This window comes from Hesperophylax consimilis, chromosome 3 (genome assembly GCF_061612785.1).
Source record: "Hesperophylax consimilis isolate HC1 chromosome 3, BYU_Hcon_1.0, whole genome shotgun sequence".
NCBI lineage: Eukaryota > Metazoa > Arthropoda > Insecta > Trichoptera > Limnephilidae > Hesperophylax > Hesperophylax consimilis.
In genome coordinates this window covers 17,494,021-17,507,047 of record NC_142838.1, presented here as the reverse complement: position 1 = coordinate 17,507,047, position 13,027 = coordinate 17,494,021, and the positions used below count along the sequence as shown (strand labels likewise).

At 35.9% G+C, this 13,027-nt stretch overlaps 1 protein-coding gene across 2 annotated transcripts; it reads left to right on the top strand.

The window, feature by feature from the left end:
* The first annotated feature begins 181 nt into the window (after positions 1 to 181).
* LOC149425048 (tubulin gamma-1 chain-like) lies at positions 182 to 12,996 on the top strand. Of its 2 annotated transcripts, none has more exons than XM_089648691.1 (10): positions 182 to 361; positions 1,206 to 1,408; positions 1,498 to 1,644; positions 2,134 to 2,270; positions 2,811 to 3,005; positions 7,384 to 7,495; positions 7,702 to 7,833; positions 8,024 to 8,206; positions 10,381 to 10,567; positions 11,082 to 12,996. In XM_089648691.1, exons 1-10 carry the CDS (start codon positions 313 to 315, stop codon positions 11,093 to 11,095), a joined length of 1,359 nt encoding a protein of 452 aa, XP_089504817.1. In that variant the 5' UTR covers positions 182 to 312; the 3' UTR covers positions 11,096 to 12,996. The 2 variants fall into 2 exon arrangements, with proteins under 2 accessions (XP_089504817.1, XP_089504808.1); XM_089648682.1 differs by having other exon boundaries at positions 7,384 to 7,504.
* Positions 12,997 to 13,027: the final 31 nt, after the last annotated feature.

Here is a 13,027-nt window from a genome sequence, read left to right as displayed (position 1 = left end):
AGTAGTGGTAGGGTTCTAGGTTTCTTTTTTATTTTGCTTTGATTTTTTTTTATTATTATTATTTAGATGTTCTTTGTTATAAATAAAAATATATATAATGCCCAGCCGGGCGTGAAATTAAAAATAAATAAATATCTATGGTGATTGTGATTTCAAATTTTCTACAACTTTTGATGATCTATGACACCAATCAACCGCGACCCGCCGTTTTTAGGTGCAGTTAAATCTAAAAAAAATCGTATTTAATCAAGTTGCCAAGCTTCAGTCAAACTCCAAAATTAATTACGTACTTTAAAGGACTAAATATTCAAGATGCCGAGTGAAATGATAACACTGCAGCTTGGGCAGTGCGGAAATCAAAGTAAGTCGATGACTATATTCAAATGTCAGTTGATATTTTGTATCAAACAAAAACACAATAAATTAAAATTTCAGTTGTGATTTATCTACCTTACTAATTATTCGGGTAAATTTTTGGAATTCGGCTGCATGTAAAGGCTCTTTAAAAAAGAACACTTTATTTCAACTTAAATATCTAATGGAGACAACTATTTAAGTCGTGGGTTTAAGTAAACATGCACAAAATAGGTTTTTACGGGTTAGTTTGAGTTACTTTAATAATTTTTGCGTGTTTCCAAACCTTCAAACTTAACGTTGATTGAGAAAAAATAGAACTTCAATGCATCTTTTACCATCTCCCACCACATGAATAATTATTTCTTGTAGTAATTTAGTTGAAACCAAGTGCTTTTTATATATATATACTTTGTATTGTTAGGTAGGCTAAACGATCCTGCCTCTATGTACCATCTGTACAGGATGGGGCAAAAGTAATCATGTTCTTTTGCTGTAATTTTTTTTAATGATAAACTTTGGTACTGATTGTGAAATTTGTTCGATTGTTTGTAAACCGATTCATGTCTTGTCGATTTGTATTCTGCGTTTGTTTACTTCACAAATGTCAAAACCGAATTGAAATTTGGCGACATTTGCAAAAGTTATAGCGTTTTCCAATAGGGTGATTATTTTTGCCCCACCTGTATATACCAAATACCGAAATTAGACTATTTTATTATGGGGTATTACAGTAATTAGCTAGGATGTTACATTTTATGATCTTACTTTTAAATATAAATCTCTTTGTGTTATGTTCATCTTTCGTCCAATGTCATGGTTAACATATCTCTTTCACTTTATACTTTCAGTTGGCTTCGAATTTTGGAAACAATTATGTGCCGAACACGGCATCTCCCCAGAAGGAATATTGGAAGAATTCGCTTCTGCTGGCTCAGATAGAAAGGATGTGTTTTTTTACCAAGCTGATGACGACCATTACATACCTCGCGCAGTTTTGTTAGATCTTGAGCCTCGAGTAATCCACACCATACTAAATTCTCCTTATGCCAAAGTACGCAGTTTAACTACTTCTCTGTGAATCAATCTATTTGTATATTCTCATTTGTTATCATATAACATGACATATCTTGAACTTTTCAGTTGTACAATCCCGAAAATGTCTATTTATCGAAACATGGCGGTGGTGCTGGTAATAACTGGGCATCTGGATTTGCTCAAGGAGAGAAACTTTGTGAAGAAATCTTTGATATTATTAACCGAGAAGCAGATGGAAGCGACAACTTGGAGGTATTATTTCTTGACCATTTTCCTCATATTGCTAAGTGTGTTATTATTCTTTACTTGTTTTATTTCCTTGTAGGGATTTGTTCTGTGCCATTCTATAGCCGGAGGAACGGGCTCTGGTATGGGCTCCTCATATTGCTAAGTGTGTTATTATTCTTTACTTGTTTTATTTCCTTGTAGGGATTTGTTCTGTGCCATTCTATAGCCGGAGGAACGGGCTCTGGTATGGGCTCCTCATATTGCTAAGTGTGTTATTATTCTTTACTTGTTTTATTTCCTTGTAGGGATTTGTTCTGTGCCATTCTATAGCCGGAGGAACGGGCTCTGGTATGGGCTCCTCATATTGCTAAGTGTGTTATTATTCTTTACTTGTTTTATTTCCTTGTAGGGATTTGTTCTGTGCCATTCTATAGCCGGAGGAACGGGCTCTGGTATGGGCTCCTCATATTGCTAAGTGTGTTATTATTCTTTACTTGTTTTATTTCCTTGTAGGGATTTGTTCTGTGCCATTCTATAGCCGGAGGAACGGGCTCTGGTATGGGCTCCTACATCTTGGAGCACCTCTCCGACAGATTTCCTAAAAAACTAGTTCAAACCTACAGCGTTTTTCCCAATCTGGACGAAATAAGGTATATATTTTTTTAAAATTTAATTTAATTTATCTATTTGTAGTATTTTAAATATGTACATAATTATGTATGTCCTAATACAATCCTTACACATGTAGAATTAAAAAAAAAAAAAAAACATTTTTTGAATTAATAAATTACAGATTTTTGTAATTTAATTATTGAATTCCGTAAGTCTAAACTTAAACTTTAGGGCACACAGTTTACACCTGCCCTGTGCAAGCGGGTTCCCTACAGAGCATTGGACCATCCCAACTAATAATTTAAATTATATTTTTATATCTGTTCTTCTAATAATAATATTGTTGAGTCATTATAGAATTATTCTTCAAAAGGCGAATTTAAAAGCTCCCCTACACATAATATGCGAATGCAGAAAAAAATATTTGTTGATTGGGATGAAGTTATTATTTTATTAAAATTTATTTATATTCCAGTCACCTGCTCTAAGTGTAGTTTATTTGGTACCAAAAAATATAAAAAATACATTTACATAGTCTCAAGTACTCAATGTATATAATATGTTTTATTCCAATACAGTGATGTGGTAGTGCAACCCTACAACTCGTTACTGACCCTCAAGAGGCTGACGGAGAGTGCGGACTGCGTCATGGTGTTGGACAACACGGCGCTCAACAGGATAGCCACCGAGAGACTGCACATTCAGAACCCGTCCTTTACCCAAATCAACAACTTGGTGTCCACAATCATGAGTGCCAGCACTGCAACATTAAGGTCATTTTATTCATAAATTATTTATTTACTATCGAACAATGTCCAATTTCAACACATTACATATTACACAAAGTTAATAAATACAAGGAGAAATGTTACAATACAGGATGATTAAAAAATTACTGCTAAGACAAAAATAGGGTACATAAACAATGAAGATAATGTCAAGTCAATACAGGAACAAGGTTTTTAATGGAGTTCACGACTTTTGCCTCATCAATATAAAAAATATTACTTAGGTAACACAAACTAACTTGGGTGACAAAAATCATTTAGGCTTACACCAAAAAATTCAAGCTCCTAACTTGAGTAACAAGTCTTGCCATTCTGGACATTGGTGAATGGTATCCATAATTTGTGGAGTGTTGATTAAGGATAAGCAAATCATTATTTCTGAGTCTACGGGAAGGGATATTGAGAGGGATTTGCAACAAAGTAGGTGAGTCAATCATTCTGTTAATAATTTTGAAAATGCAGATGAGATGTACGTTTTTCTAAAGAAGAAAGATTTAATTTTACTTCCCAAGTTCATCGTATGAGTAATCGCTTCTTTCTAGCCCTAACCTCCAAGCAATTCCCCTTAAGAAGCGATGCTGTATGGATTTAATATGATTAATGTGAATATCATAGAATGGAGACCAAATAATGCAGGCATATTCTAGATCAGAGCAGACATTATTATACCACACACAGCAATTTTTATGCAATTTGCAAGCAATATTTGTGTTCTATATGGCTGTATTAATTTCTCGATCGCCAATGCTAAATTTTCGCAGTGTACCAGCTGTTTCTATTTTCGTAATAATTTTTGCAAAATTATGTTTTTGTACCGTCTTATCCATTGATGTATTATACTATTATACCAAGCAATATAAAAAAATGTGAATTACCTCAGAGATTCAGATATATATGACCGGTCGGTGGCCGAGTTGACATCGGGCTTGGGTCCCACCCAGGCGTACCGTGTTCAATTCCTCGGCTGGCTAAGTCCTCCATCACAACACAAGCAACATTTTCCGCTTTCTGTGGTGGTAGTAGGAGATTTTCAAATATTGTCAGGTTATTCGTAACCCGGGAATGTTTGTCTTTCTTTTAAAAAAAAAATATGCTGAAAACATGGCTACTAAGCAGAGGATACTCTGGATTAGTATGTAATACTTTTGATTATGGCAGTGGTTGGTGATAAATATGATGTATAAGTTGTATTGTAATAAGTAATAATATTATGAAAATATGTTATATTGTAATTGAACACGAACATCCTGTTGACAAACTGCTTAATTGCGGTTTAATGGGATTGTACTTTGAAGAACGATAAATAAATAATTAAATAGATTAGTCCTGTCTAGTTAAATTCATTTTAAAAATGACACCACATAGCGTACGTCCAAATATGGAGATGAACTTAACAACCCAACTCTGTTTAAACTCCTAGTACAAGCGTTCAAACTCATGAGCGAAACCAAGGAACAGCGTTCATTTTGTTACCGAGGTGTTGTAATTTGAATACAAAGCCATCACCAAACCAACATTTTTTTGCTAAACCAGGTCTGAACCAGGTAAAGGACTAATAAATAACACAAAATGATTCTGTACACCAGGGCTTCCCAAACTTTTTTCAACTGTGACGCCCTTAGGAAGTTGCCATATTTTTGCGACGCCCCCCCTCCCCCCCCCCCTCCCCACCCCTGGTGACTAAAAATCTAAGCCCCCCGCCGCTCATTTGTACCAAGCGTAGCGTATTTTGAAGCCCCCCCTGAATGGGTCACGTAGTATGGGTACGTTACCTAATAACAATTTGTCAGAAAAACTCCAAATAGTATCTAATTTTTTTATTAGAAAATAAAGAACACAACATAAAAACAAAAATGGAAGCAAACAAAAAAGATAAAAAAGCAATTTTTTTCTTTCGTATTAATGAGAAGGATGTGCTTGCTTTTCTGAGCATAGTTTCTCAAAACGAGGTTGAAGTTTCGAAATCGCCACTCTCGTCTCTGCCTCTAAATTTATTTTTGATCTGTACTTATTCTTAATTACTGCAACTGCAGAGAAACCTGTCTCACACAAGTATGATGTCGCAAACGGTAATAAAACCCTATCGCTGCAGTGCTGATGGAACGATATTCTTGATAAACTGAGCTCCAAAATTCAAGTAGCTTATCCTTATTATATTGCAGCTTAAGGCTGGAGTCACAGGACAATTCTATTAACTGTTCTTCTTCTGCTGTCGAAAGTGTTGATGGTGAGGTCGACTGGAAAGGGTTTCTAACCCAGTCATATTGCTCCAGATTTTCGGGAAAATATTTCTCAAAATGTTCGCTCAAAGATGACAAGTGCTGTGTAAATATTATTTTTAAAGAAGGATCGAGAATTTCTGTCGATTTTTCTTGTAGAATGCCTTGTAAAGCAGGGAAACATTCGGAACTTACTTGATCTTCTTCTAATTTTCTTTTCCATAAGAGCAACTTCTTCTGAAACCCAGTGATTTTATCTGCCAGTTGTAATATGTTAGTATTATTTCCCTGCAAGGACTTATTGGGATCATTTATTTTTTGAAATATGTCGCAGAGATATGACAATTTTATTAAAAACTCTGTATTAATAAAATTTTGCGCATCACTGTGTGATTCTGTATGAAGGTAAGTGTAAAACTCATTTCGTAATTCGTAAACACGTGCGAGTACATTGCCTCTGGATAACCAACGAGAGTTGCAATAATAAATTAAAGGGGTGTGTTCAGCACCCAATTCTTCACAAAGCTTCTTGAAAAATCTTGCTTTTACGGGTCTTGTTTTCACATAGTTGTAATTCAGGTGTAATGTTTTTTGTAGCTAAGGCCTCTCTATGTATGATGCAATGGATCCATTTAATATTTGGAGCCTTGGTTTTGATAAGAGCTTGTAGTCCTCCATATTGTCCAGACATCGCTCGAGCACCATCCGTACACACACCCACACAGTTCTCCCAGTTAATATTATTTTCGATCATATATGATTCTAAGATCTTAAATAAATCAGCAGCCTTGCCACCTTCACATATTTTCTTCTATGTTTCTTCTATGTACCGCACGTAACATATCAATTGAGCATCGTCATTACTATCGGTGGCCTCATCAAGTTGAATGGCAAATAGACCTGAAAGTTTCTCCACAATTTGCTCAGTAATATCTTCTGCCATGTCATGAATACGGCGGCTAATTGTATTGTTTGAAAGAGGTATATTTTTTATTTCATTAGCAGCCGATCCTCCAATCATAAATGACACCATATCAACTGCTGCTGGTAAAATAAGCTCCTCAGCAATCGTGTGCGGTTTCTTACATTTGGCAATACGGTGAGCTACCTTGTAGAAAGCGAGCAATGCTTTGGCAGGAACCGATGCTCTTGAAAACAAAGCTGTGGACTGACGTCTCAGTTCTCCCAATTTTATAACAAAAAAGTCTTTCGGCTTACCTTGAAGATGGCAGTGAGTTGTTTCTAAATGGCGTTTTAGTTTATTAGGAAGCATATTTTCAGCCGCCAACACTTTATCACAAACAACACATTGAGGGAGTTCTAAATTTCCTTTAGTAATGTAGGTAAATCCGAAATCCAAATATTGATCGTCATATTTTCTATACTTTTTCCGTTTTTCTGAACTCCCGTTACTACTCCCTCCTTTATTTCGTTTTCTATTTTTTTTTAATAGAATTATCCGCCATAGTGAATATTAAAACGAAAATTAAAAACGTGCGTAATTTATCAAAACACAAGCTTGACTAAACGATGCCAACGTACGTATTCCCCGCGTGCGGGGGGCGGACTATGGCAGCGGACGAGCGGACGCGGACGAGCGGACAGTGGACAGTCTCCCCACCCCCCCCGCTGCGCCTCGCACTAGCCCCCGCTCCCACCGGCTGCCGCATCATCGCAATGTGCGTGGCGCTCACTTGAGTCGGTCGCGTCAACACAGACAGCCAACCTATTAGCTTCTCCCACACACACACTTCCAAGCGACCGAGTCCCGCGCCACTTCAGGCGCAGAAGGGTAAAGACCGATAAGTTTACAGCGGAGTTCACTGTGAGACTTTTCTGCGCGGCGGCCTGAAGTGGCGCGGGACTCAGTCGCTCCGAAGTGTGCGTGTGGAAGACGCTATAAATATTGCCTCACGACGCCCCTGGGATGATCCCGCGGCGCCCCGGAGCGTCGCGACTCGCAGTTAGGGAAGCCCTGCTGTATACTACATATTGAACCAAAACGTACACATATTTACTATTGAGTAGAAGTTTTATAAATTTACAAAATTATTTATATAAAATAGTATATAATTATCAAAGAAAGCGTTTACTTTGTGGCTTGACACTTTAATCAAATGAAAATGATGTTTTATAATTTACAGGTACCCTTCGTATATGAACAATGACCTGATAAGTCTGGTGGCCCCCCTCATCCCCACCCCGCGACTCCACTTCCTGATGACCGGCTACACCCCACTCACAACTGACCATGAAGTAAACGCGGTATTCAATTTTATGATGTATAAATGCTTCTCCTCAGTAATTGTAACTAGTTAGAACTAAGTGCTTGATTTCACAAAGATTGTTTCGAATGGTGTAGTTAATATTTTGTTTGCTAGTTTTGCTGGTATGCTCGAGTTGGATAAACATAATTTTTTTCAAATTTATGCTATATTAATATAATATGTTTTTTTCCAAAGGCTCCTAAAATTAGAAAAACTACAGTTTTAGACGTTATGCAGAGATTATTGCAGCCCAAAAACATGATGGTGTCATTAAGTCCTGACAGAAATAACCAGCATTGCTACATATCGATTCTTAACATTATTCAGGTAAACAACCAAAAATAAATAATCTTAAAAATATTGATCTACATAATACATAATTAGATGGATTAATAGTACATAGTTACTTTGATCCTCATGATTCTGCTGCATTTGGGTTCGGAGCAGTTTACTCATTCCCGGTGTAGGATAGGATAGGGTTTTAATATTTAATTTGATTTTTTTTCATCAATTTCAGGGAGAAGTAGATCCTTCTCAAGTACACAAGTCCTTACAGCGTATTAGGGAAAGAAAGCTGGCACAGTTTATACCATGGGGGCCCGCGTCCATCCAAGTTGCCCTCTCCAGAAGATCTCCATATGTCCAATCAAGCCACAAGGTGTCGGGATTGCTACTGGCTAACCACACAAACATCTCATCGGTAAATATAATGCCATTAATCAATTATTACAAATTATCATTCAGCACTACCGATACCATCATCAGACATTTAAAATTAACCCTAGTCCTTCTTGAATATGGCTTGCAGATTCTTCTATATTTACCAGCTGCTAACTCTGTACAAATCTCAAGTACGCCCATCAATTGAATTCGGGAGCCACCTCTGGGCTGGAGCCCCAAAATACTTGATTCTGTGCAAAGGAGGGCGGTCTGTCTGATTGATAATCCAATGTTAACGGACCGATTGCCATCTCATAAAACACAGACGCAATTTGGGCATGCTGAGTCTGTTTTAAAAGTATTTTTTATGTAAGTCGGCTCACGTCTGGAGATGGGACAATACAATATAATCCTGTCCTCGTGTGAAATAGGCATAACAGTTGATGTTGGCTACACGAGAATGGGTCATTTCATTGCCAATTTTTTATGTAAGTCGACTCATATGTGATGACGTAGTTCCCCTGTCTACACTGGAAAGACAAGGGCGCTCTTGTGAGGTGTCACATAAAAAAACTCAACAATAATTACATACATTTTCAGAGTGGAAGATACTACCAGTATCGCCCTGGTGTAAGACCACCATTCAGAATTGAAACGTTGCTCCAAATGGCTTTAGCCGTGTTTAGTGACTAGATCTGAATAGCCAGGTACTTCCCCACCTTCCTCTTTCACTTCCCCACCTTCCTCTTTCCCTTCCCCACTTACCTCCAGCCTCACAACATCCCCCAATTGGGGATGCCATAGTCTCACTGGCTCCAGACGGGAGCAGTTGGGACTCTTGTGAGGTATTCACTATAAAAAAAAAAAAAAAAAATACTAGCTTTTTGCCCGTTGCAGGCAACTAATGGGTAAAAATACTTTTGAATGTATGATTTGGTGTTAAATGTGGATGGAACGAGAGGTGTGTTCCTACTTTTATATTTATGATGTGATGTTTGTATGTGTATGAAGCAATGAGTGTGTACCCACAAATTTATAAAAATATTTTTATGTTTTAATGTATGTGCCTAAAATTAGCTTAAAATTAGCTTTCCTTATTAATTAGGGTAAAAATGTGGTGCGTGGTGTAATGTTTGAATGTTAATGAAGCGAGGAGTGTGGGACTACAAAATTTAAAAAAAGAAATGAAAATTTGGGGAAAAAAAGGTGCCAGCTAACTGATCATTTTTTCACCGAGCCATTCGGGTTGTGTAGGTTGAGATGCGTAGTTTGATATCCATATCGTATGTACGGTTTTTGTCACCGACACTCTTGAAAAGTCCCAGGGAGTTTTATTTTGGAAATAAAATTGCTTTATAAACACGCAAAATGTAAAAACTTTTAATTAAAATAATATGTAAAAATTGTATAATTTACAATATATAAAATTAAAATTCAATTATATAATACGTTTTTAATAGTAAAATTACTTTCCCAAACTTCAGTGCTCCTGGTAGATTACTGCGTACTCAAGGTAATTTTTCGCTGAAATATGGCTTTATAAAAATTATCATTATGGAGGAAAAAAATTGTCATTTCAAACTTAATTGTTAAAAAATAAAGGGATCATACTTTATATATTAATGGCTCCCGGGGCGACGGTACCCATGCCCGCCTCCCGAATTTAATGATTTTTATAATTACGCGAAATACAAAAACTTTTAATTAAAAAAATGTATATTTTACAACAAAAATCTTTGTTTCAACCTACTAATAATACCTCTTCAAACTTCTGCCCTCCTGGTATAATTTATAAATTTTCGTGACGCTATTGATGTAGTTTTTAACTACAGGGCGACGGTACCCGTGCCAAATTATTATAATCAAACTTTATTTTATTTCGTTCAAAAGCATTATCGATTTTAAAAAGATGAACTGCCAAAGTATATTTCTTTGATTTTACATCCCTACGTTATACTACAACCCTACCGCTATCCTATGATTGGCTGGTTTCTTATTGGCCAACTTCAGACGACGGTTTTTTTTTAAAATTTTAATAAAATAATAAATTTCTTATTTACTAACAAAATCTAAAGGTCTGAAAGGACCATGTCTTAAATCAACGTATCTAGATGGTACACTAGAATGTATCGGTGCAGACTATTTAAACAATTTCTTCCTCTCCCGCTAATCAGAGGAATATGATTGATAATTTATTACAATTTTTGATTTCAGCTTTTCGATAGGTGTCTTCAGCAATTTGACAAGCTTCGAAAAAGGGAGGCTTTTTTGGAAGTATTCCGCAGGGAGTCAATGTTTTCAGACTCCCTAGAAGAATTTGATAATTCGAGAGCTGTGGTGGATGACCTGGTGCAGGAATACCAAGCTGCTGCCACGCCCAACTATATTAACTGGACACCAAGTGAGACATTATCACATTATTACTTCCCCTTACAAATTCACAAACAGCATAGGTACCTATTTATTTTGAAATCCAAAATCAATAATTCTTGCTTCAGTTGTTCACTTTTTTTTAACATTAATTCCACACTGGACGCCCTCAGGAAAATAATTACCCTCAGGGCCTACATCATCTTTGGGGATGATGTGCGGAGGGAGGACCCGTAGGAACATGAGTCGTAGAAACTTTCTCATGTACAAATGTAGGGTGTGCGTGTTTGGCGTGTTTTCTGACTATGCAGTGGTGCCAAAGGGATCAATGACGCTGGTTCACCGGAGCATCCTTCATTGAAATACCGATAGTACAAGGACAGCATTCCCATCTGATGCCTTTGCTCTAAGGATTAGATAAGAGTACAGGGGTTTTCAAGTATTTTGGTGCTACAGACCAGAGGTGGCTGCCAAATTTAATTGGGGCGCACTTGTTATGTAATAAGCTCGAGTGCTTAATAAAATTATAATTTTTCTTGTTACAGATTCGGCTGACTGAAGACGGACAAATTTGAAATGTGTCATAAAACATCACTGTTGCGAATCATACATTTTACATTCATCATGCACTAACAAATAATGTGAAGGGTTTGGTGTATAATTATACAATCTAAGCCTTAATGCTTCCACATTTTGGCCATTTTAATTTAATTTTTGATAGATAAATAACCATCACAAAATGAATAGCTATAAGTTTTTCACTGTTTTACATATATTATTAATTGAGTGATAAAGTAGTAAGCGACTTGCCATACCTCAAAGCCATAATTTTTGCGTAACTGCAATAATAATCATTGTGATATGAATGTCCTTCCCAGTGGCACGATGGCCCGGGACCAATGTCTGCATATAATTTTTCATGTAGGTGTTAGGCACGGTCAACCGACTTGCCCGGGAGATTGTCGCTATGCCATTGTTTTTTCAATAAAACCACTTTTACAAGGGCCAGTGTATTGCTCGGAATCTTTTTAGATAATTTCAAATGTATTTTCCTGTTATAGATGAGACTCTGATTTGAGGCGATCAGCGCATAAGTGGCGCATGTACCCCACAAAAATTCCTAAATGAGGTTAACAATCGGAAGGGACTTTAAATTATTTTTTTAATCGGAATACCCCACAACAGTACCAACCACCTCCTCATCTTTAAATGTCAAACGCAATTATCTCAGCTCTTTATTTATGTGGGTTTCACTTCTTCTGCGCTGACCGCCTCATTATAAACTCAATTTCTGAATAAGATTTATTTATTATCAATATATACCGATCCATGTAAAACAGGAGCATGCTGTGACATTTAAAATTGGAAACACCAATAATTACTTTTGTAATCATCTGTTATGGAATTAACTAATTTGGTTCCATAAGATACTGGAAGAAATGATAAGAATATGAACAAACTTGGTTTGGTTGGAGCTGATAGCAACCTATTGGATAGATTGGAAAAGGGAATATGAACAAACTTGGTTTAGTTGGAGCTGATAGCAACCTATTGAATAGTTTGGAAAAGTAAGATACTGGAAGAAGGAATATGAACAAATTTGGTTTAGTTGGAGCAACCTATGAAATAGTTTGGATGAGTAAGATAATGGAAGGACGAATATGAAAAATGATATCTTTGAACATAATATGCATGTTGCAGATAATGTTTGCTCACTAAATTTGTAATTAAAGATATGTATATTCTTATTATAAGAAAATCTTGAATTAGAAGGGTAGAGGACTTTTTCTCTGTACATACATTCTGAGTTTAATTTTTGTAAGTTCGAAGTTGCCTTCAAGCAAGTGATAAATTTAGTAAGATTTATATAAAGGTTTTAAAAAAATATATTTCAACCCAATTTAAGTATTGTATCATAATAATTTTCTTTATGCTTTTCAACAATAAAATATTCTATTAGTATGATGACCTGAAAGGACCTTTTAGTTCTGGTTTTCCGTAACATTTAATTACTTAGCTTCACATGCCCATAATACTGTTCACTTAAAGGATAAGTTGTTGTTTTCAATACATAATAATGATCGGCTGGTGTATTACAAAACCTTATGTTTGAATCTCCGTATATCATTTTCCAATGAATGAAAAAAATATCAAAAGATTATATTTATAGGGGTTGCCTTGTCACAAAAGAGGAATTTGTTAGTATATAGAATACTAAATTACAAACATTAATTTTCCAACTTAGTGATAAAACTTTAAATTATGATTTTTTGATCTAAAGGTATTGATTGTAAAAACGTTTTGCATGTGCCCAACTTATTATTGACCATGTTTTGTAAATTACCCGAACTATGTTAACGTTTTTAGCTTGATGGTAAATTACAATTTTAATATAAATAAAAAAGAAAATAATTCCTCCCTATGTCATTATAATATTTTTCCCCAAAATCCTATTTATTCGAAAAGTGATGGAAAAATCGCCTATAAACCT